Source organism: Somniosus microcephalus, chromosome 3, assembly GCF_052327205.1.
Source record: "Somniosus microcephalus isolate GS21.2 chromosome 3, FLI_Smic_1.0, whole genome shotgun sequence".
NCBI classification, from domain to species: domain Eukaryota; kingdom Metazoa; phylum Chordata; class Chondrichthyes; order Squaliformes; family Somniosidae; genus Somniosus; species Somniosus microcephalus.
The window spans coordinates 286272539-286298634 of NC_140989.1; the positions used below are offsets into that span (position 1 = coordinate 286272539).

At 41.3% G+C, this 26096-nt stretch overlaps 1 protein-coding gene across 2 annotated transcripts in view; it reads left to right on the forward strand.

The window, feature by feature from the left end:
* Positions 1 to 26096, forward strand: part of raver2 (ribonucleoprotein, PTB-binding 2) — a 126718-nt gene that overhangs the window by 70926 nt on the left and 29696 nt on the right. The window contains exons 8-15 of one of the 2 annotated variants that reach the window (XM_085982701.1): positions 1523 to 1631; positions 3005 to 3285; positions 4628 to 4742; positions 5490 to 5665; positions 8467 to 8556; positions 10525 to 10584; positions 15113 to 15229; positions 20849 to 20941. In XM_085982701.1, the coding sequence (XP_085838827.1) occupies positions 1523 to 1631; positions 3005 to 3285; positions 4628 to 4742; positions 5490 to 5665; positions 8467 to 8556; positions 10525 to 10584; positions 15113 to 15229; positions 20849 to 20941 (1041 nt within the window). The remainder of the gene's footprint in view (positions 1 to 1522; positions 1632 to 3004; positions 3286 to 4627; positions 4743 to 5489; positions 5666 to 8466; positions 8557 to 10524; positions 10585 to 15112; positions 15230 to 20848; positions 20942 to 26096) is intronic. The other variant, XM_085982702.1, reaches the window with a different exon arrangement.

Genomic DNA, 26096 nt, shown 5'->3' on the forward strand with positions numbered 1-26096 from the left:
GCTGACTGGATTACTCTGCGAAGAGCTGGCACTGACTCGATGGACCGAATGGCGGCCTCCTGTGCCGTTATGACTCTGACTGTTTAACACTGAACTAAAGAACTACTGCACTTTATTTGTTGCTTGTCTGATTGCATTGTGATTAGTATTCTAATCACTTACGTGGACGTTCAGCACCATAGGAAAGCTGTTGCTCCTGCTACTTGTGCAGCCACTGCTATAGTGACATGAGGAATGGGCTAATACGTTGAAAACTTTAAAATTAATACTAACTGTATGAATAGATATGTCTCTTTCAGCCCACCTTGGGTTTTTGGATTCTTTGTCGATGCATAGCCGTGTAACTGAGTGATGTTTCTGAAGTGTTGCTGCATTATTATGCAGTTCTTTTATATCCCAGTCATTTCTGATGGTTTTTTTTTTTTAAAAAGAGTTTGTACATGACAAGCTAAAAGGTTCTAATTAATTCTACCATAAACAAACTTGCAGAATGGGCATGTAAATGGCAAATTAATTTCAATATAGATAAATGTGAGGTGGTGCATTTTGATAGGAGGAATAAGGTGACCTACTTCTTGGAAAATAAGAATCTAAATGGGGTAGAGGTGCAAAGGGATCGAGGCGTATAGCTTCACAAATCATTAAACGAAACCGCAGGTTAAAAAAGCCATAAGTGCAAATAAAGCACTGGGGCTTATTTCTAGAGGAATAGAATTCAAAAGCAGGGAAGTTATGTTAAACCTGTATCGAACCTTGTCTGAGTGTCTCATGATTTGAAACGGTGGGGTGGCAATATGGCATTACTGTATATATGCTTTAAAGTTGGTAGTGTTGTAGTAGTAAAAGTTGCCCACTGACAAAAAAACGCCGCGCTCAAAGGAGTTCATGGCCTGCTCAGTACAAAAAAAATTAAGAGGGAACATTGCTTGTAAGCCATTTGCTGCAACACACAGCTTTTTAATTCAGGGCTCAATTGGATTTTGGAGCCTGGTTTGTTGGAGTCTGGTTTGTTGCACTCTTGGAACAGAATGTGCCCTGCTGTTAATTGTAAGGGTTATTTTTAAAATATTGGTGAAAATCATAGTTTTATTTTATTTACCTCGTTTTTGGCTTGATGGTTCAGTTGGTCAGATCACTCCTTACTGTGCAGCTAAACCACATTAACCAGGTATGCCTCATGTTCTATTTTGGGTTTGCGCCTAGTTGATCTCTGCTTGGGTGATGGAGTAATTGATTTGTGCTAGGGAGGGGCAAAAGTAAACCGGGTTCCCACTTCTACTTTTCAGCCGGAGCATATTCCAATCAGATGTTAGGTAAGGAAATGATTAGCTTGGATGTGTTGGTGTACAGTGGAACAGCCTGACAATCTATTTTTATATAGGTTCACGCATGAGAAATGGCCACTTAAGCAAAATAATAGGAGGCAGTTGGCATCCATGGACACAAGTTGGTTCCTTCAGGAGGAGAGGAGAAATTAATTAAAGGGAAAAAATGTTTTATTTCTTTAACATTTTATTTCCAGAAATCCAGTTTACTTGGAGACCCATCTGTGTTACTTCAGGCGGCTTTGGGCCTAGGACCAACTACAATGATGAATCCTGGGAAAGGAATTTTGGCCGAATCACCAAAGGGTAAATTCAGAAACTTCTGAGGGGAACAGCTGGCAAACTACCTTGAACCATACAAAAAGCTAACAAGAAATAGGAGGCGGAGTAGGCCAATTGGCCCCTCGAGCCTGCTCTGCCATTCAATAAGATCATGACTGATCTGATCTTGGCCTCAAATCCATTTTCCCGCCCACTCCCCATAACACTTGACTCCCCTGTAGCTCAAATATCTGTCTATCTCCACCTTGAACATATTCAATGACTCCGTCGGTCTGGGTGATGAGCAAAATGAGTAATGAGGGCTCGGAGCAGACATACAACAAAACATTGTTGAGCTGCAGTGCCATGACTGTTCAGGCAACCGACTGTGCCAGTATCTGAGATCTATCTGTGTACCAGCAAAAGAAAGATGTGCTAACAGAACAGCCCATTGGATGGATATTGACTGCACAAGAATGTGCTTTAAAGTAACCTCGACCTCTGAGCACCCTTCCTGCACCAGTATGACATTTCCATCATTAACCACACTCTTGGCTCCTGACTAAGATTGCACATTTAATAAAGTGGGGTAGCCAAAAGGTGCATGTTGCCTGCTGGCGAAATATGCTAGCCTTGTTTGGGTTGGATTTTCAAAGTACTGTGTAGAAGTAAAATTTAGTTTTGTACTTCTCAACTTGAGTGTCCGTGTTGTGGAATGAAATGCTGACCTTTGTCATTAGTCAGGGCTTGGCTCGGTACAGGATGGCCAGATGTCAAGAGTGATTGGTTATGTTATTTGAAACATCTGAATTCAGCACAGTTGTTTAAAAGATTTTTTTTAATGTGTGGAAGAAGATGGATTACAAAATTATGTTTGCCCTCCATTTTAGTTATTTTGGAAGCATAAATTACCAGCATGCATGACTAGTCAAATTAAATATAGATTTTAATTCCAATAATAACTTTGAGGGGTAAATCTTCTCAATTATGACAAATGGTGCTGTGATTAGTCAGGTGGGGTGAAAGTTCCATCTTTGACTAAGAATCCAATACAAAATAAGTTTGCCAGTTTAAGCTAATTCATACAGTTTCAGAGGCCATAATGATGGCTGCTGTGGAAAATGTCATGCTGGTGCAGGAGGGGGGTTCTTCTGAGGTTGGCTTAAAGCACCGGGTAAAAGGGGCTTCCCTTTGCATTTAACTATCCTATATCTCACATGGAAGTGCCTGTCGTGGGAAGCTGTTCCCCAGCAATTTTATACCTCCATCTTGTTGAATAGAAATCCCTTCCCCGAAAGAACACCAAAAAAGTTAAGAGTGCATATAGGATCGTGGTCTACATTTACTTTAAAATGCACTTTAAAAATAATTAAATTATTCTGCCATCAGCAACTTGTACCTGTTGTTTCCTGACGCAGGTATTCCAGTTCCTGCGTTGACTGTTGAATTTGCTAAAGCAGCTGCTCAGCTGCCAGTGGGGACCTTGCCATTTCACTCCAATCAGAAACTCTTGGGGCAAGATGTAACTGAGCCGAAAGCCATGTTGGAGAAGCCAAATGTGGTCATGGGGCCACCTCCAGTTTCTGCTATCACGCAGGCACATCTTCAAGGAATTCCTAATGCTGTTCTGGGCAGCTTGATGGTTAGTCACCAAAAGCAGCAAAGCCAGCCAAAAGCATCCATCAGTGGTGCTATTTGGGTAAGCAATGTTGATGCACTTTCCTTCCCTCATTTCTTTCCTTCTTCCCATCCCTCTCCCTTTACTATTTCCCCCCCCCCGGTACTTACTGTGGTATATGGTATGCCTTGAAACCGTGTGGAAGTAGTTATTTAAGGGTGTATTTCTTGAAGATAATGGTGTTTTATAATGGAACACTTATATGGTGCAGTATGGTGGATCTCCTGTAGTGGTGTTCACAGGCAGGACCTTAAATTAATGGTTTATAGCAGTTTTGTTCAGTTATAAAATTGCAAAGATATCCTAATAAATGCAATAGAAGCATGCTGAATGGAAAAGGGATATCTGCTCAAAATCCTGCCCAATAATACTCAAAACACTTTACAAAACAGTTGGAAATTCTCAATTTTCATTTGCAAAACAATTAATTATTTTGTGCGCTCATACGAGCTACACTAAAATATCCCTATATTGAATGTCCTAAATAAATGCAGCAATGATTATTTGAAAGAATATAACCTAATTGCCTCTAGCATTGCTAGTCTCCTGGACTTGGCCTTCTGGAGAGAATTTGTTCAAACCATAACCTACTAATGCAGGAAATTCTAAAACTAACAGCAATAATTTACACAAGTAAAGGGGAAAAAAAGTTATGGGTATGTGTAAAAGTAAAACATCATGAAATCATTTCACTTCTAATATATTGATTTTAAAAACCTCATAATGTAAGTACACAGAGCAAATGCCTTGTCAAGGCATCACAAAGCAAAACCATCAGCAGCAGAACTTAGCAGTTATATTCTATTATTGTTGCAAACATGGGCGAGTCTGGGCATCTCTGTTTAATAACCTGGATATTCTCTTCGCCATTACTTTATTTAATGAAACATGATCATGACCACTGATCAAATAAATGCAACGGTTGGAGAGACACTGCACATTCCACAGTCATAGGATATCTGAGCGGCACAGGCTGGACTGCCCGTGGTGACACACTTAATTCCCACCACAGCAACAGCAAAATAGCCTGCTTGATGTCGATGCCTAAGTTCACAAATGAAGATACAAGGTACTGGCGGACACCTGGCATTTGTGAAACTGTATCTCTAACAGGAGTTGGTACCTTCAGGAGAGATGGGGAAAAAGGTTTTATCACAATATGGTAGAAACCTGATGTATTTGACTCTTAAAGAATATCACATCATTTTGTTCCAGAAATCAATTTATTATTCTGTAAGAAAAACTAGAAAATAGTCAATGAAGTAGCTAGGAATGTATTAAACTAGTGTATTCTGTATTCTCAAATAGATGATTAGCAGAGGAAAATAAAAATCCTGTTTTTTAAAGTCTCCTTTCTCCACAGAACACTACAATGAGCAACCAATCATCGTTGCTGGGAATCCCACCAAATGATCTAAAGATGCCGAACAATCCTTATCTCAACTTTTGCAATGTACTGCCAAGTCTGAATTTGCAAGGTGAGTAATTGGAGGAGTTTGTCCCTTTTTAATAGGATATTATTAGGGGTTAGTGTTATGTGATGTTTCAAAATAGAGAAGAGAACTGGTTAGAATTTGTGGAAAGACAATGAGGGGACATTACAAATATTCTGCATTTGTTCCAAAGCAAAATGCTGCCTCAAAGGATGGAAAGTCTAGGGGACTATTTTCTACTCAAAGTACCCTCTTGCTCCTTTGAAAATATTCGTATCTGAATTAAAATATTGGCAAATTTGTTCCTTGATAGATGTCCAGAATTCAGGTGTGCAACACACATTCCAGATCAATATTCAGGTTGGTTGAGGTCTCTGATCGCATTCTGCGATTGGTCTATGCCAATTTGAAATTGACCTGCACAGAAAAATCAATCTTTTTTTTGTTTTAAAGTGATCTTTTTCCACTTGGATCTGTTACCTATTTTGGAACTATCACTTTCAATCTTAATATCTGGTGAAGCTGTTGGCTGAAAGTGTGCATCTGTGGACTTTGGGTGTGTACAGGACCAAGCTCAGATGTGATATTTTCCACATTCAAGTAACTATCTCATAAAGAATGATGAAGGTACTGGAAAGTTGCCAGTGCCTGTGAAGTTGCAACTTTCAAGAAGGATAGGGAGACATTTTTCTTAACTTTCATTTGCTTTTGCTCCCTCCTCTTCCCAATACAGCCAGCTAGTTTTAACCTTTTTGTATACATTTTAAACCCATTTTCTTATGTTCCCTTCAGTTGGAAATGCCAGTAAGCACACTCCTGTGCAACAGCACGCTGGAGCCCTGGAATCCATGTTGAATCCAGCAATCTCCAGGGCAGCCACAGCACCTGAATTGCTGCAGACATCGGCCTCGCAGTACACATTTGACTGCTATCCTGAGTACACATCCAGCTATGGGGAATATTCACAGGTAGAGCTACAAATAGCAATTTGTAATGGCTGCTTGTCAAAATGGTTTGGTTTTGATTTAAAATTTATTTATTTCCTTTAGTATTAAGACCAATGAAAAATGGAAACTGCATTTTAAAATATGTAGAACAAGGGAGACTTGGATGTACTTTATTTTAAAATATGAAATGTGTTCAACGGAATACAACTAAAATGTAATGTAACTTTTTTATATCTAATTTTTCTTCTATATAGTAGATATAATACAATAGCTTGCACATATAGTGGCTTTCTTGTAATCTTGTGTTTCTAGGCACTTTATATGGGAATTGAAGACCGCTGAGGAGAGGGCAGGCAAGGGGTAGCTAAGCAGGCACCTTGAGTTTCGAAGATGAAAAGTCCATAAGTTCCTTGCATTGGGTGTCAGGTGGGGGGCGGTGGGGCAGGCAGGGAGGAAGTTCAGAGGAGGCGACCAGACAAACCAGGGGTCAAAGCTAGGACTTTCCTGGTCTGTATGGTAATTTTCCCAATGAGCCATGTGGATGAATTCTGGAAAATAACATCATTGTTCATTTTTGAAACAATTGTTGGGTGAGCTTGTGGTGTAACAAATATTCATGACTTTGATTATTTAAAAATCACTGAGTAGCTTAAATAGCCTGCTATCTGTGCCACAGAGAAATTGGCTGAAGTTGTCAGAAGGAAAAGTATCATAAAGATTAAAAGACTTTTCCAAATAAACTGAAATGTTTCATTTTCCACTTGTTGATTTACTAAATGCAGTACTGAATGAGACAGACATTGGACATAGTAATAAATAGAAGTTACAGCATGAGAGGCCATTCAGCCCGACCAGTCTACTAACATTCAACTGTTGGTCAACCTCTCTCTATGGTTCACAACGAGACACTTGGATAGTGGACTATATAAAACAGACTTCCTTGATATCTAGTATAAGTGATTGGCACAACTAGATACAGAGAGTGGCTTTCTGTTTCTAGTTCTATCTTTCAAGCCCTCTGAAGAACTGTTGAAACCATGCTCCTTTTTGCACCATATTTTGCCCATGTCACAGATGAGACCTATTCAGTTTAGCAATCAGTACAACCATTGCATAATTAAATAATGCAATAAGTCAAGGTTAATGTATACACAATTTTATAGGTAAAGTCACACTATATAGCAGAACTGTGTTTAGAGCAGTTATTCACTCTGGAAATCAGGAATCCAAAAGGGATCTTTACACAGATTAAGTTGAAAACAGCAATATTTTATTTCCGATCAGCATAAACAAGTAAAGATTCTCTATCTTGCAAGAAACACTTCATTTTGTTCCAATGGTGATCTGCTGGTTATCTGTTTCTGAATCCCTTGAAAACAGTCTATTTATGTAAATAGTTGTAGTTTACTCCAAAGCTACTTCCCTCCAACAAGACTTCCTGACTTAACTGTTCTCAAGCCCTTTGAAGAATAGGCTTTATTCTTTACCTTTCTGTACTAGTTAATGGATCCCTCTACCTATGTTTATTACCCTAGCCACTAAAGTTACTCATGACAGACGTCGTTACTGTCTCTTATTTCCTTGCACAAGCATTTCTTGTATATAACATTCAGACACTAAAAGCAGAAGAAAAGCTATGCTTTTTTTTAATGACACTTGGAAAGCCAGTTGTTCTAAGATACAAGGAAGTTTGATTATTAACGCTTAACTCCCCAAGATGTCCAACACAGTGCAAGTCAGTGTTTGCTCTCCATGTTTGCAAATAGTTCTAATTGCATTTACCACCCTGTTCCCATATCCCTTCATCCACCTCTATTCTATTGCTCTGTTTTAAATCTCATACATTTAATGGTGTATCTATGGCCTCTTGTTCTAGACCCCCTCAACTACTGAAACAGTCTGCTATCTCCCCCATCCCATTCTTTCATAATTTTAAGTACTTCTATCATATCGTCTTGTAATCTAACACAAAAAATCAAATTTTTGAAGTCTTTGTATTTGTATTTCTTCATAAAAGGCAGCATCCTAGTCAATCTGCATTGTATCCTCTAAAGCCTCAATATCCTTTGTTCAGTACTGAGCCCAATACTGCATACAGTACACTTAACTGAAGTCATCTTAAGGTGTTATATAGACTCATCCTTACAAATGAGCTTTTATGTTCTATGCCTCTTTTGATAACCTAGGATTCAATTAGCTTTTTATACAGCCTAATTGACCTCGGGTGCTGCTTTTCATGCTTTTTCTTCGACAGCACCTCCCAAACCCATGACCTCTACCACCTAGAAGGACAAGGGCAGCAGGCGCATGGGAACACCACCATCTTGACTTGGAAATATATCGCCATTCCTTCGTTGTCGATGGGTTAAAATCCTGGAACTCCTGACCTAACAGCACTGAGAGTACCTTCACCGCACTGACTGCAGCGGTTCAAGAAGGCGGTTCACCACCACTTTCTCGAGGGCAATTAGGGATGGGCAATAAGTGCTGGCCATGCTAGTGACGCCCAATTCCCATGAATGAATTTTAAAAAAGTCCTGTGAACCTGTACCTCCCAGATCGCTCTGCTCTTCCACAACACTGAGCCTACTTCCATTCAGAGTATAATTTTTTTTTTTACCATCTTATCAATATCCTTTTACAGCTTCCTTTTGTCTTTAAAAAGAATTAACTATATCTTCTATTTTGGTATCATCTGTGAATAGTTACTTTTGATGTGTTACATTATTAAAGGTGACTTGGAACCCAGTTTTTTTCAACCCCATATTACATGATAGACCAAGCACTGAAAATGGCCTGTGAAATTGTTTCTGTATTGGTAGGATACCATGCAACAGTGGTACCAGAACTATGTTCCATCACACAACTCCTCTGAGGCATTTGTAGTAGGGTGTGGAAAAGAACAATGTGAGGTAAGTGAAGTTTCAATGATTGCCATTAATTAGCAGCATAAATGGGACTTGTAGGTTGTGCAAAACATTGGGGCATTGCAATTTATATAACCTATAATTTTTAAGTACATCCCTAAATAAGAATAAACTAGATTTTTTTTTTATTTTTTTTAATTTTTTGTTTGCTCTGCCCTTGTGGGGAGCTGTCTGTTCCAATCAGCAAATCTGCTTCGGTGTCTTGGTTCAAGTCAGAAACTCAGTGCAGAATCAAACCTGTAGCTACTGCTCCATAGTACTGCACAAGTTGGTGCTCCAATGTGCTTTGTTGTCTTTACTGTAGTGTTAAATTCTGTCATGATTTTTACGTGCATCAAGTCTAGAAGGGAGTGTGGAAATAATAAATTTGAGAATGTATTTGTATTCGAGAGGTTTACAGCATCAGTTATAGTTTTGGCATAAAGTGAACACTGCATCACTTCCAAAGGCCATGATCTACGTTGGGGACTGAATTACTGCCTTGACCTCTCATGCCCTAAAGAAGTAAATGGGCTAAGGGAATATGTGATGTACCAAAAAAAAACTGGCAATTTGGAAGGGGTCATCTTTTGGAATTGCTCATGAGGAAAGATGATAAATACTTCTGCATCTCCAGTGTGATCTCTTCTATGAAGCAAATTGCACTATATATAAAAAACTAGCTGGGGGAGCCCGGCTTTGCCAGGGCTGTTCTGGGCCGGGCGGTTTAAATCGAGTGCCAGGCTTTGGGGCCTCTCTGTGAATCTGCTGCCGGGCAACATTTTAAATCGAGTCCCAGGCTTTTGGGCCCTGTCTGTGTCCCTCTCTCAATCTGCTGCCGGGCAACATTTCTACCTTTTAATACCTTGAAAGATGAAAGTGAAAGTACTTATAAAACGTTTTTGGTAAATGTTATGTTATTTTTAAGAGATACTAACTTTTTCAAAGCTGGATGATCAAAGTAGTTTGAGCTGGAAGCAGTGAAACAATGGCTGCCACATCCCTGAGATGAAAACGATTAGTCCCGCCCACACACACACACCGATTGGCCAACCATCAGGGGACTGTACTGTAGGATTGGTCAATCGCGACGGCACTGGATTGGCTGAACCTTGACGTCAGTCAATCAATGCTAAGCAGATAATGAGTTTAATTTTGAAGGCGCGAACAATTTTCGTCCGACCAAAAAGTAAATACGCTTACGACCGTCCCGGTACCGTAAGCTTTCTTTGGAGGTAACGCGCGCGTAGGTACGCTCTATAACTTTCGAGCGCATAGCCGGACAGACGCACACCCGAGGACAGAAGGACAGATAGACAGAAGTATCCATTTATTTATATATGGACGGACGGATATTTGTACCTACCAGTACGTCATCTATTCATTTCCTCTCAAGAGGAACGCAACAAGGCAATTAAGGCTATTGTATTTGCAAGGGGTAGTCTCTCACGTTGGGGTATGTTTACACAGGCAATATTGACCCTCCATTGTCTAGTAGCATGAAGTAGCCATTCTTCATGCATGAGCGAAAGCAGTGACTGTCAGCAGTGTATTTGTCTGGGGTGGATGGGGTACATTGTGGCAGAGCCCAATTCTGTTACCTGATGTCCACACATCGGCACTTTCCAGTTTAGGCAAACTTTGTGGCTTTTTCCTACCTCTTTCTAACCTGAGATCAGTTAATTCAGCACAGACCAGAGATTCAACTTTGAAACTTCTCTGTGATCGTAAACCAGTCAGTCCATGGACCGCATTCACCCATTGAATTGCATCCTGAAATACACACCCTGTCTGTTGTACTTTCAGGGAATAATTAATTTGAAATCTGAGGTCTCTGATGCCCTTCAAGGTCTTTCCATTGAGTGTATGCTCCTATTCCTTTTATTTTTCCTCCCAAAATTCATGGCCTTGCACTTCTCTGCATTAAGTTGCCCATTAATCTATTTTAGGTGTTGTATTTTTGTTGCTCTTCAGGTACCAGCACCAGCTTTTGTTCAGACATCTACAGCTCCTGTTGAAATGTTCTATAATCAGGTAAGAAACTGAAAATGCACCCGTAAGTGCTGCAGTATCTAAAACCCTAACAGTATCATATCCATCAGTTTCTCTTCTCTCCAGAAAATTGCCAATTGCCTGCATTTACATTTTCAGCAACCTTTCTTGGTAACTTATTGTATGATTCTTATTACTTTTTGGGGTGGAAAAGATTTTTTTCCAGACTTCCCTTCTTACTCTTAACTTCCTGATGTTTAACTAGTGTCTCCTGATATTCAAACCGTTCAGCAGTGAACAAATTCTAAACAAAAAAAATCACCACCAACCCTGCTTTTCAGGTTTATAAAGCCAAACTTGGTACCCCCCAGCCACTTCCAGACTTATTTTTTTCTTTCCTCTTTTCATCTTGGGTATTTTACATTCTGGATGTTGGTCCTTCAGCTAGACTTCAGTTTTGTTTTAAAGTGAGTTTAGCCATCTTGTACATATGCTCCAGAGATGTATAGTTTTAAGTACAGGAGATTTGAATTTTTTCCACTTTCCCTCTTAAGCCTGCTTTTCCAAAGCATGTTTCCCTTGGTGTTTTTGTAATAACGGCTCCCAATTGCATCATTTCTGATATTACTGATTTGGTTTTTAATTTGTTAAAAGAACATGAATTAACATAAATATTGTCTTAAACACTTAAATCCTCCTTCAGGCTTTCATGATTTTATAACTTGTCTCCAATATGTATAAAGGAATGTTGAGTATATGTAAAATTAGTATTGCAAAGCTATGTTTGCACTGCATTTTCAAAGTTGTTTTTGTATGTCTGTAATTGGGGGTTTGAATTTTCAGTTTTTGTGTTCTGGGGAGGTGTTCTTTGTAAACATATATATTTATTAAAAACAAAGCAACTTTAAAATTCATTTAAAAAATATTTGTTAAACTTTTGGGTCCCACTGTCCATTTTGAAAAGTGTTTTATAGGGGACCCATAGTCTAAGGACTGCATGTAAAGCTGGGAAATGTTATGGAGGCATGATGGGGGTAATGCTGTAGAGGGATTTTAGACTATGATCAGGATTAAATTTGATTACCGGTTCTCCATCCAACATAGGTCATCGAGTTTGGGGTTGATTGATGGATGGGGCCTAATGCAGAAGAGGTTGTGTGCGATGGAATTTGGGCAATTGAGTATGTGGGGCCCGTGTGGCTAGTAAGGAGCGTGTTGGAGAAGTTCAGTTCTGAGGTGACTAAGAAGTGGATAAAGGTTTAGGTGGCACTGGAGGTTAAGTAAAGCTGGATTGAGCAATTTTGTAGCTGTGGAAGTAAGTGAGCTTTGAATCTCTGACAAACAACTATCAAGACCAACTTCTGCCAAACAGAACAGCGAGGTTCCTTGTAGCCTGGTTCAACATTGATGAGCAGCTAGGGATGAACCTGGAGTCGATGGCGAAGAGTTTTTGATAAGATTGAAAATGATAGCTTTGGTCTTCCTAGTGTTCAATTGTAGGAAATTCTGCTTTATCCAAACTTGGTGTCTTAGTGTATGGTTGTGATTGTGAAGCTGAGGGAAGTGGTGGTGAGATAGAGCTGGATGTCATCAGCATATATGTGGCAGTTGACTCCGTGTCTATGGATTATGTCGCTCTGGCACAATGAGGAGGCCAATAATTGATCTTTGGGGAACTCTGGAGGTGACAGTGTGGCAGGAAGACCACACTTGGAAGATTAAACTCATTCCTAGGGGGCTCAGTGGACATTACAGCTATAGATCTCACGCATTCATTCTGAAAATAAGTCTGCAGCCCACCACATTTGTCTCATTGTATATATGTTCCTGCTCCTGATTCAAACTTTGTGGGGGAACGAGGAGGTGATTTCTGGCAGCTTTTAGACTGTGCTTTTGAGTACTTCTAAATATCAAATCACCAACAGTGCATATCCACCTAAATCATTAAATCAAAGATTACTTGGATTGGAAGGTAGCAAATATAACCCCACTATTTAAGAAAGGAGGGAGAGAGAAAACGGGGAACTACAGGCCAGTTAGCCTCACATCAGTAGTAGGGAAAATGCTAGAATCTATTAAGGGCGTGGTAACAGGACACTTACAAAATAATAGGATTGGGCAGAGTCGACACGGATTTATGAAAGGGAAATCGTATTTGACAAATAATTTTTTGAGGTTGCAACTAGCAGAATAGATAAGGGGGGACCAATGGATGTGTATTTGGATTTTCAGAAGGCATTCGATAAGGTGCCACACAAGAGGTTATTAAACAATTAGGGCTCAAGGGATTGGGGTTAATAGACTAGCATGGATTAAGGATTGGTTAACTGACAGAGTAGGAATCAACGGGTCATTTTCGGGTTGGCAGGCTGTAACTAGTGGGGTACCACAATCAGTGTTTTGGCCTCAGCTATTCACAATCTGTATCAATGATTTGCATGAGGGGACCAAATGTAATATATCCAAGTTTGCTGATGATACAAAGCTGGGTGGGAATGTAAGTTGTGAGAAGGATACAAAGAGACTTTAAGGGGATATAGACAAGATAAGTGAGTGGGCAAGAACATGGCAAATGGAATATAATGTGGAGAAATGTGAAGTTATCCACTTTGGTAGGAAAAATAGAAAAGCAGAGTTTTTTTTAATGGTGAGAGATTGGGAAATGTTGGTGTTCAGAGGGACCTGGATGTCCTTGTACACAAATCACTGAAAGTTAACACTTAGGTACAGCAAGCAATTCGGAAAGCAAATGGTATGTTGGCCTTTATTACAAGAGGATTTGAGTATAAGAGTAAAGATGTCTTGCTGCAAATATATAGGGCCTGGTGAGACCACACCTGGAGTATTGTGTGCAGTTTTGGTCTCCTTACCTAAGGAAGGATATACTTGCCATAGAGGGAGTGCAATGAAGGTTCACCAGACTGATTCCTGGGATGGGGGTATTGTCCTATGAGAGAGATTGAGTAGACTAGGCCTATATTTGCTAGAGTTTAGAAGAATGGGAGGTGATCTCATTGAAACAATCAAAATTCTTACAAGGCTTGACAGGGTAGATACAGGGAGGATGTTTCCCCTGGCTGGGGAGTCTAGAACCAGGGGTCACAGTCTTAAATGGCCGACCCCTTATTCTGAGACTGGGATGAGAAATTTCTTCACTCCGAGGGTGATGAATCTTTGGAATTCTCTACCCCAGAGGGCTGTGGAGGCTCAGTCATTGAGTATATTCAGAACCGAGATTGATAGATTTTTGGATGTTAAGGAAATCAAGGGATAAGGGGATAGTGCAGGAAAGTAGAGTTGAGTTAGAAGATCAGCCATGATCTTATTGAATGGCGGAGCAGGCTCGAGGGGCCGAATGGCCTACTCCTGCTCCTATTTCTTTTGTTCCTTGTACTCTGAAGGCCTTTTGATTCTACCATCAGTTATTATGGTCTTTTGCAGGAATTGGCTGTAAAATGAGATGCTGGGGCAATATGGTGTAGGAAATTGTTACTGGGCCAAGTAATGTTTGGTTTGAGTAATATTTTCTTGTGTATGTACTGTTCATTTTTGGCTTGGTGTTCAGGGAACTGGTAATAAAGGAGTTCAGTGCGAGTCCACAAATTTAATATTAATGGGTTCCTGACCAAGCTCATGATGCAGTTGTGTTGAGTTTAAGGCTGCACTTTGCCCTCCTACATTGTGATGTCTAAAAATTCACACTGTTCGTACCTGAGGAAAAATGGCCTTTGAACATTTTAGGTTGTGACTTTTTTTGACATTTAAGAATAAAAGTCCAGAATGAGGAAGGCCCTCTTTCCTATTGAAGCTATGGCAGCCAGATTTTTTACATTTAAAAACAGCAACATTTTTTAATATATTGAACATTCACAGTGCTGAAGATACAGGGATTGATGAGTCATTGAAAACCAAAACAGACTAGGAGGGGGGTTGCAATATTAAATAATCAATTACAGCTGTGAGGAGGGAGGATATCTTGGAAAGATCATCAAATGAGGCCATATGGGTTGAACTGAAAATCAAAAAAGGGGCAATCACACTGCTGAGTGTACTATAGACTTCAGAACAGTCAGAGGGAGATAGACGAGCAAATATGTAAGCAAATGTCTGAGACGTGCAAAAATAGGACAGTAATAGTAGAGGATTTCAACTTCCCTAATATTAACTGGGATAAAATTGGTGTGAAATGCATAGAGGCCATATAAATGCAACTGTCTTTGCTATAGACTTTAAACTTAATTCAGGCCAATTTGTTATGGTAGAGGACTCCAGTGTCGGGGATACAGATTTAAAAACTAGGAAATAAGGGATGTTAGATGGAACTTTTTTTTTGTACAAGAAAGATAATAGATTTCTAGATTAAGTTACCAGTAAAGGGCATTGAAACACAATATAATTGGTTTAAGGTGAAAATGGATGTGTTTCTGGGAGAGAAAAATGTTTGAGAGATATGGCGAGAAGGTGGATCGGGTTGAGATATCTAAAAAAGGGACAGCCCCATTGGGCCAAATAGCCTTTTCTTATTCCTAAAAACTCAAAGTTGAAATGTAAGTTTTATTTTTCCTTCCAGCACACATCTGCAAATACCAATGTGAACTACAGTATGGCTGTGCAGGTGGTGCCTTCGTATTATGCTGGAAGTCAAACCTACTTCCCTGGAAGCGTGCAAACTGGCCAAAGCAACAAGGTAGGGTTAATGAATAATGCAGTTAAATGTTGGTTTGGGTGATCTTTTAGATGTCACAAATTGGCAAATTTATTAATTTACATTAATTCCCTGATTCAGAAGCTTAATTCCATTTGGTCAAATTCAGACAATATCAAGCAGGAATAGGGGGTGGGAAGAAGAAAGTTAGGAGCAGCAGACAAATCTGAAGAGGCAGCCAAGGACCTACAAAGTGAGTTGAATTATAGTAGCAAATGAAAATCAATATTGACATTGAACATACAAACATACAAAAATGACAGACTGCAAAGGACCTCCTAGTCCATCCAACCTGTTCCACACTGTTGAGATGCCTTTAAAAACCCAGGCCAATTAAGGGAGGGGGAAAACTGGAAATTGTTTCTGACCCCTCTTGGCAACATTGGAAGAAAAATGGGTGACGTGCATAGTCCATATGTTGAACTAGCTGTGTGTGATTTGGGTATCTGTGCATGTTAAGTATCAAGTCTATTTACATACCTAATCACTGCAAAATAGCAATCAACAAAGTGAATAGAATTCTGAACTATGTAGAATACAAACCAAAGGATGTAATGCTAAAACAGTGTACAGTACCCTGGTCAGACTGCACCTTTTGAGTGCTATGCCCAAGGTCAATGAGACACCAGAGAAACACTTAAACCCACTATTGTATGAGGCTAATTGCTAGTGTCAGAAGGCTGCATTATGAGAGTCTCATGGTTGGAGTCAACCATCTTGTTAGGGCAGAGTAGCAAGAGTTTTATTCTGAATGGAATCCTGCACCCTATGACCTTTGAGCTTGTGATACTATTTCTGGGTGCAAAATCAGTACAAAAAGAACTTGAGAAATTTGTGTGAGCTGGTTTTTAAAAAAAACGATTTAAAGCTCCTCCAATGACCCCAAGAGTAAAAGCAGCATCCACTGTAGCATTAAGCCATCTAGACCAGCATGTCCAAAATTCAATTTTCCAATCCATGCTGACTTGGCTGACTTCATTCAGGTAAGCAATGGGGGTGGGGGGGCGTCTTGCAATTCTCCAACTCCATTGCATTATGGAAGATGGATAACTCAGCTACTCCTGATTGCTATCTAGTGATTCCTGCTGAAAAGTGTTGTGTTGATGTTGCATGAGGGCAGGATCAGGGTCAATTTTAAAGCCCTCCAAGTTCCAATGTCCTGCCATATTACTGTCTAGGTTTGCTTTAAGAAAGATATCCACGATTAGCTATCTGTACACTGAGCAATGTCCATCAACTGACAACATCCTCTGAATTCAAGTCTAAAACCAGGTAAAGTTGAGTATTTAGTTAGTGTGGTGTATGTGCTTTTTAAGAGCCCCTGTGTACTGTAATGCCGGTAATGGCCACTCGGGCTATATAAGCCTGTATATTGTCTTGTATCAGTTAGTTCACCTCCAGACTTTGTCCAGTAAACACCTGTAAACCAACTCCTGCATTCCGTGTCTTCATTAACACATGGATACAACAGTGGCGACGAATTGGAAACGGACTTACCTGCAATTCGGCAGCACCTCAAGGAGATCGATTCCTCAGACGAAGGAAGAAGAAAAAAAACGAAAAAAAAAAAAACAGTGGTTTCACCAGCTAGCCAGGCTGGTGGCAGGTACTGCAATAATCCTTCCTGGGCGGCAGGCTGGGGCTCGATCGGCTGGCTCTACAGCGGGGCCAAGCAGTGAAGGCGCAGGAAAACAAATACGAAGGGTGGAGCACTCGGGAGATGGCCAGCTCTGCAAAGCAGGTTGGCGTTCGGACCACGCAGAGGGTGGGGAAAGTCCCAGAGTCCGGCAGGAACAAGTCTCCGACTATTAAAAATATTTGTATAAATAAAAACCGCGGAGAACAGCGTTGTCAGCGGCGGGAAAGCGCGGGAGGTGCCATTTTTTTTTTTAGGATGCCTAAGACTGGCAACATTACTACTTTCGATAGTGATGTAGAGGATTGGGCCACATATGTGGAAAGAGTGGAAGTATATTGCACAGCGAATGAAATAAAGGATGATAAGGCATCGGTACTTCTAAATCTAATGGGCGCAAGGACATACAGGCTATTACGAAACTTAATCACTCCAGCCAAACCGATGGACAAGAATTTTAAGGAGATTGTTGATACCCGACACTGCCAATTCGGGGCAGGACTGGCAGATTCTCTACGAGACAAATTCGTCTGCGGTCTCCTAAGTGAAGGAACACAAAAAAGGCTACTTTCTGAGAAAGATTTGACACTGGACAAGGCTTTCAGTGTAGCTGTATCATACGAAGCAGCAGCAAGAGGAGCTGCAGAGATACAGCAAAAGCCACAGGACTTCGGCACCCATGAAATGACACGGGGTTTCGAGAGATGTTATCGCTGCGGCAGATCCACCCATGACCAGAGGGACTGCTGGTTCAAGGACAAAGCATGCAGGCAATGCGGAAAGATGGGACACATGTATGCTGATCTGGAAACACAAAATCCACTGACAGAAAAAAAATCAATAAGGAAAAGTACAGAAAGGTACAAATGATGACGGACAGTAGCTCCGAAGACCAGAAGAGCGATAGCGACTCCGGAAACAAGAGACCTAAGCTCTCTCAAATTACATAATGTAATTGCCAAAGAAGATTACCAGACCATTTGGGTTACCCTCACGATAGCGGGGTCCCCAGTTAAAATGGAGCTAGATACAGGATCAGCTCTGACCGTCATAAGTAGACGGGATTACGAGCGGCTATTTCTGCATATACCTTTTGAAAGACACATCCATTATCTTGAAAACATATACGGGACAGAAAGTATACCCCAAAGGGAAAATAAAGGTGCCTGTTGTATACAACGGCAAGGAAATACAGAAGTTGTATTTATACATTCTGCAAGATGGTGGTCCACCGCTGTTGGGACGTGAATGGATCAGGAAGATACGTTTGGACTGGCACTCCATTCAGGCACTGACGGTGACCAGTAAGAAAAAAAATGATGATGACATCATACCTGAACGATTAAAAGACATCTTGGCCAACGCCAAAGAAGTGTTCCAACAGGAACTAGGAACCTTGAAAGGCGTCACCGCCTCAATAAAGGTGGAAGATGTGGCAATTCCCAAGTTTTTTAAGGCAAGGCCGGTGCCATACGCAATTCGTCCAGCAGTCGAGGCAGAGCTGGAGAATTTGGAAAAGACAGGCGTGTTATCCAAGATAGATTGGAGCGAGTGGGCAACACCCATCGTCCCGGTCATGACGAAAACGTTAAATAATAAATCTGAAGAACAGAGAAAAATTCGCATCTGTGGGGACTTCAAGGTGACTGTAAACCCAGTCCTTCACACGGTACAGTATCCTCTTCCGAGGATAGAAGATATTTTCGCCTCACTATCCGGAGGGAAACGTTTCACAAAAATTGACTTGGCACAGGCATATCTACAGATGGAGGTTGAGGAGGCCTCTAAAAAGTATCTCCCAATAAACACACACAAAGGCCTGTACCAGTACAATCGACTGGTTTTTGGAATAGCATCAGCTCCAGCTATCTGGCAAAGAGCTATGGAACAAGTCCTGCAAGGGATTCCTGGGACTCGATGCTACCTAGACGACATCCTTGTAACAGGAGAAAACGACAACGAACACCCTGCCAATTTGGAGAAGGTGCTCACTAGGCTGAGAGAACGGGGCCTACGAGCAAACCGCCCCATATTTGCCAGGAATGGGCTGCCTGAACAGATCTGTTCTGTAATGGACCGCAATTTGTGTCCGAAGAATTCAGGAAGTTCTTAAAAAAACAATGGGGTTAAGCACTACACGTCCGCCCCGTACCATCCTGCCACCAATGGATTGGCTGAAAGGTTTGTCCAGACCTTCAAGAAGGCCATAAAGGCCATGGGTAATGAAGACACAAAACTTCAGCATAAGGTAGATAACTTCTTGTTTGCATACAGGAATGCAACACGTGGTTACAAACCAAACTCCCGCCATGATATTCTTCAATAGAAGCCTAAGATGCCGGCTGGATTTGATCAAGCCATACATCAGGAGGGACGTGGAGAACCGGCAATTTCAAGGCATGAATGAAAGGCCAACTAGAACCTTCCAGATAGGTCAACAAGTTTTGGCCCGGGGCTACCGTACCGAGAAATGGCAGCCTGGAACTATTTGCACACGACTAGGACCGCTGATGTATACCGTGGACATTGGAGAAAGCATAATAAGGCGCCATGCTGACCAGATCATAGTCATCCGAAAAGGGACAACCTACACCACAACTCTATACGCCTAATGATGAAGTAGAGATACCCGTAGTATCTACCTCCGATCCGGTGATACTGGAACCAGATGAACCCGACGCTGGCATTCAAGCTGAATCCGCCTTGCCAAAAGAACCTACTACAGCACCGAGGCGTTATCCGGATCGAGTCAGGAAGCCTCCAGAGAGACTGACTTATAATTGATTAACTGCAGCATTGTGTAGATTATTGTTCTTGTAACATGTTAATTAATGATTACTTAAAATATTATGTACTGGTTGTCTAAAAGGGGAGGAATTGTGGTGTATGTGCCTTTAAGAGCCCCTGTCTACTGTAATGCCGGTAATGGCCACTCGGGCTATATAAGCCTGTATATTGTCTTGTATCAGTTAGTTCACCTCCAGATTTTGTCCAGTAAACACCTGTAAACCAACTCCTGCATTTCGTGTCTTCATTAACACACGGATACAACAGTTAGCGTTAATTTTCTCCCTTTTATTCTCTTCCCATCAAAGAGCATTGTTTTTGTGAAGTATTTGGGGAATTTCTTTTTTCTTTTGCTATTCATAATTTTTAGTATCATAAATCACTTGCATATGACGAAAAAGGTTTTCCAAAGCACTCAAGATGACAGCCTTTCAACAAAGCTAGTTGGGTTTGAAAAGGATGTATACTGCCACTTGCTGGACTGTTTTTTCCCGCTGTCATACCAAGCTGATCAATATATTGAATTCCAGCTCACATCTGCAAATATCAATATGGTTGAATTTTTTTTTTCTTCCACATTTGATGAAAAAAAAACACTTTTTTTTGTCAATTTCTTCCTGTTCATCACTTCCTGTTCATCTATGAAGGCACCACCTGTAAGCCTGATCCTGGTCTCATCTGACGTGTAATACCTACACCTTCAGCCAGGATCCGTTTATCACTGATCAGGAGCAGCAACCCTACCCCAGGGACATTAAGGCCAATTTTGCAGTTGGCCCGTTACACACCTGGTTAAAATTTCACTACAGCTCCCACCCTTGCCTCTTGTCAAATGTATTACCTGGTGTGGAACTGGTTTGATCACCTGACTGCTAAGTTAGCTAATCAGCTGGGGCAGCAATGCTAGAATTGATCTCAATGTCTCTGGTTTAGGGAGACACAAAATCAGGCAGGTTTCTGTTTTTGATTGATCAGGACTGGAGTATTTTCTATTGTTATGCTCCTCAAATAGCCTGCTGGCACTCTGGTTCATATGAAACATAACCACTTAAACAGGGTATCGGAGGGTAACTGGAATCCATGAACTGTACCCCACATTAATCTCTGCTTTCAGGCAAGGAGAAGGGAAAATTGGAAAGAAAAAAACACTTGTTTGATTCATTTTTCCCCCCTCTTAGCCGGGACCTCCTACGACAGCCCACCAGTCACTCGCCCCAGGGGCTGGAATCCTGGGTCCAGCACCAGTGGGAAACACCATGACTAATATAAAGGTAAATTTCAAATCTATTTTAATTGACTGGTAAAAGACTGAATATACACCTTTCTGCTGCTGATTTAGCCAGTGTAAACGCATTAAATGTAATGTCTCTTGTGAAAGCTAGGTTATGCTTGCTGTACAGGCTGGAATTAATTGGTTTGTGCAGTGATGGAGAGTTTGTGGCTCAGTGACAAAAGTACCATGATCATGCACATTAACATATATACCAGTATGCTGGCTCCCCGGTTAAGACATTGGACTCTGTTCAGCGAGGGTTCCAATATTGTGTGTTGGATTTTATATTGGTGGCTGGCGCTGTTATACTTGGTGACGCATTTCATACAATCATAGAAATTACAGTATAGTAAGAAACCATTTAGTCTATCATATCTATCGATAACTCCTCACCTGCGTGTTTGCCCCCTTAAACCAAGCACTGGAAGAATAGAATTGAAAATTAGAGAAGTTAATGCTAAACTTGTATCTAGCCTTGGTTAGACCACACTTGGATTACTGTGTACAGTTCTGGTTGCCATTTTATAAAAAGGATATAGAGGCACTGGAGAGGGTGCAAAAAAGATTTACAAGCATGATACCAGAAATGCAAGGTTATCCCTATTGGAAAAGGATGAGCAGTCTTTGTTTCTTTTCTCTTGAAAAGAGAAGGCTAAGGGGTGACCTAATAGAGGTCTTTAACGTTATGAAAGGTTTTGATAGGGTAGACCGAGTGTTTCCAATTGTGGGAAGAGCAAAACTAGAGACTATCAATATAAGACAGTCACCAAGAAATCAAATAGGGAATTCAGAAGAAACTTCTTTAGCCAGAGTGGCCACCACAGGCAGTAGTTGAGGTGAATAGTATAGGTGCACTTAAGGGGTGGCTAGATAAGCATATGAAGGAGAAGGGTATAGTGTTTTGCTGATGGGTTAGATGAGGAAGGATGGGAGGAGGCTCGAGTGGAGCATCAACACCATATATAAAGCAGTCTGTGTCATACACTCAAAGGTTATAGAGCGTACCTACACATGTTATATCAAAAGAAAGGTTATGATCAGGGGAGTGTCATAGGCGTATTTACTTTTTGGTCAGACAGTATACAAAAAATGTTCACAAATCTGCTCATTAGCGGTTGACCAATCCTACCATTCATTAGCGTTGAGTGACCTGATGGTTGACCAATCGGTGCGTCACGGGGGGCGTTTCATTCCGTGTGTGGGCGGGCCTAATCCTGCAGCCTCCCGAAACGTCGCCGCCATTTTTAAAATACCGACCGCACCAGCACAACAAACCCCCACATTGCGGCTCCGGCACAGTATCCCGCTCCCGGCCCACCGGAGTGGGAGGTGAGTTGGGCTCACTCGGGCTGGGCCGGCCCTGACAACCGCTCGGCCCCAGACACAGAGCGGGGGAGCGGCAGCAGCCGGCCGTCAACCGCGCGGCCCTGTAAACTGCCGTTCCACAAAAAAGCCGAGGCAACGCCGGGGCCCCCCAGCTAGTATTATATGTAATTACTGATTCATTGACCTATGGAAATTTTCCATATTCACCCTCGTCCCTTTCATAATTTTGAATCCTTACATTACAATTCCCCCCCTCCCTTGTTAACTATCTCTGCTGCACTGAACACAAGATTTTTTTGGCGCATCATAACTATATCCCCCCTCATTCCTAACATCTTAGTGAATCTATATTGCATCTTTTCCTTAGTTCTGATATCCTTTCTAAAACTGGGTGCCCAAGATTGCATGGAGTACTCAACTGTGGACTTTCACAGATTCATTGCTACTTTACTATTGTGTCTGAAGAGAGAGAAAATATGTAATCCCATTTCTAGCGAGGTAACCGCATGATGTAATTGCTGTGTATATTGCTATGGGAATAAGATGAGCATGAAAATTGTAGGACGTAAGTGTTCAGAATTTAGAATCTTCGTGAAGAGATTGAGGTTTACTGCAAGCACCTGGTGTCAGATTTTTAAAGTTAGTTGGAGAGGTTGCATTTTGAATGAAACGGTCATCTGCAATTGTAGCAGATACTATGTGCCAAGCATGCTTTAATTCATTTTAGAAACTGTTAAATGATCATTTTGAGCCTCTTGAATACAAATTGAAATTTTCAAAATTATGAAGGAGATTGATGGAACTGATCCAATTGTTATGGTAATAGGTTCCAAAGCCATGGGGATATAAATTTAAAAGCTCGGAAGTTGGGAATAAAAAAGGCAAATCAATCAATATTTTTAACCAAAAGAGTAATGTACTTGTTCAAATAAGCTACCAAGAGTGCGCGTGACAGGTGGTCAATATTTCAGGTTGTGAAGCAATTTGGTGAATGCCTGGACAACTGAATGATTGAAGGTTATGGTGAATAGATGGGCTTCAGAGCAATCAAAAAACGGTGTACTTGTTGGGTCCAGTGGCCTTGTATTTTTGATTAAAAACCCTTGCATTCTATCAGTTTGAAAATTTTTGAGACAACAGCTTGCACTTGTGTAGTGCTTTTTAACGGTGGCTTTCCAAGGCAGTTTACCAACAGATAGAAACATAGAAGATAGGAGCAGGAGTAGGCCATTCGTCCCTTCGAGCCTGCTCCGCCATTCAATGAGATCATGGCTGATCATCAAATTCAGTACCCTGTTCCTGCGTTCTCCCCATATCCCTTGATGCCTTTAGCCTTAAGAAATATATCTAACTCCTTCTTGAATATATTTAATGACCTGGCCTCCACTGCCCTCTGGCAGAGAATTCCACAGGTTCACCACTCTCTGGGTGAAGAAATTCCTCCTCCATTTCAGTCCTAAATGGCTTACCCCTTAATCCTTAGACTATGCCCCCTGGTTCTGGACTCCCCGGCCATCAGAAACATCCTTCCTGCATCTAGTCTGTCCAGGCCTGACAGAATTTTATAGGTGTCGATGAGATCCCCTCTCAATCTTCTAAACTCCAGTGAGTATAAGCCCAATCGAGACAATCTCTCCTCATACGTCATTCCTGCCATCCCAGGTATCAGCCTGGTGAATCTTCGCTGCACTCCTTCCATGGCAAGCACATCCTTCCTCAGATAAGGCGACCAAAACTGCACACAATACTCGAGGTGCGGTCTCACCAAGGCCCTGTACAACTGTAGCAAGACATTATTGTTCCTGTACTCAAACCCTCTTGCTACGAAGGCCAACATACCATTTGCCGCCTGCTGCACCTGCATGCTTACCTTCAGCGACTGGTGCACAAGAACACCCAGGTCACTTTGCACTTCCCCTTCTCCCAATCTATTGCCATTCAAATAATCTGCCTTCCTGTTTTTGCCACCAAAGTGGATAACCTCACATTTATCCACATTATAGTGCATTTGCCATGTTTCTGCCCAATCACCCAACCTGTCGAAATCGTACTGGAGTTTCACGACATCCTCCTCACAGCATACCCTCCCACCCAGTTTTGTGTCGTCTGCAAATTTGGAGATATTACATCCAATTCCCTCGTCCAGATCATTAATATATATTGTGAACAGCTGGGGTCCTAGGACCGATCCTTGCGGTACCCCACTAGTCACTGCCTGCCACTCGGGGAAAATGACCCGTTTATTCCAACTCTGCTTTCTGTCCACCAACCAGTTCTCTATCGAAGTCAATACCTTGCCTCCAATCTCATGTGCCTTAATTTTGCGCGCTAATCTCTTATGCGGGACCTTATCGAAAGCCTTCTGAAAGTCCAAATACACTGCATCCACTGGTTCTCCCTTATCTATTTTACCAGTTACATCCTCAAAAAATTCCAGTAGATTAGTCAAGCATGATTTACCTTTTGTAAATCCATGTTGACTTTGTCCGATCCTGTCACTGTTTTCCAAGTGCTCTGCTATTACATCTTTTATAATGGACTCTAGCATTTTCCCCACTACTGACGTCCGGCTTACCGGTCTATAATTCCCCGCTTTTTCCTCTACCACCTTTTTTGAATAGTGGGGTAACATTAGCTACCCTCCAATCTATGGGTACTGTTCCAGAGTCTATCAAGTTCTGGAAGATGACCAGCAATGCATCTACTATTTCTAGGGCCACTTCCTTAACTACCCTGGGATGTAGATTATCAGGCCCTGGGGATTTATCGGCCTTCAGTCCCATCAATTTTCCTAACACCATTTCCCTACAAATACTGATTTCTCTCAGTTCCACCCTTTCATCAGACCCTATGTTCCCTGGCATCTCTGGGAGGTTATTTGTGTCCTCCTTTGTGAAGACAGAACCAAAATATGTATTTAGTTGGTCTGCCATTTCTTTGTTCCCATTATAAATTCCCCTGATTCTGACTGCAAGGGACCTACGCTTGACTTCACCAATCTTTTTCTCTTCACATATCTATAAAAGCTTTTAGTCAGTTTTTATGTTCCCTGCAAGCTTACACTCGTATTCTATTTTCCCTTTCTTAATTAATCCCTTTGTCCTCCTTTGTTGAATCCTAAATTGCTCCCAATCCTCAGGATTATTGCTTTTTCTGGCCAATTTATATGTCCTCTCCTTGGATCTTATGCTATCCCTAATTTCCCTTGTTAGCCACGGTTGTCACCTTTTTTGTTTTATTTTTATGCCAAACTAGGATGAACAAATTCTGTTGCTCATCCATTCGATGTTTGAATGTTTGCCATTTCCTATCCACCGTCAACCCTTAGAGTGACATTCCCCAATCAATCCTACCCAACTCGCTCCTCAGACCATCGTAGTTTCCTTTATTTAAATTGAGGACCCTAGTCTGAGTCAACTACTTCATTCTCCATCTTAATGAAGAATTCAATCATATTATGATCGCTCCGACCCAGGGGGCCTCGTACAACAAGATTGCTAATTAATCCTTTCTCGTTGCATAATACCCGGTCTAAGATGGCCTGATCTCTGGTTGGTTCCTCGACATATTGGCCCAGGAAACCATCCCGTAAACACTCCAGGAATTCCTCCTCCACAGTATTGTTACTAATTTGGTTAGCCCAATCTATATGTAGATTAAAGTCACCCATGATGACTGCTGTGCCCTTATTGCACGCTTCTTTTATTTCCCTTTTTAATGCCACCCCCCAACCTCCGCCTTACTGTTTGGAGGCCTATATACCACTCCCACTAACGTTTTCTTCCCCTTAGTATTTCTCAATTCTACCCATACAGATTCCACATCAG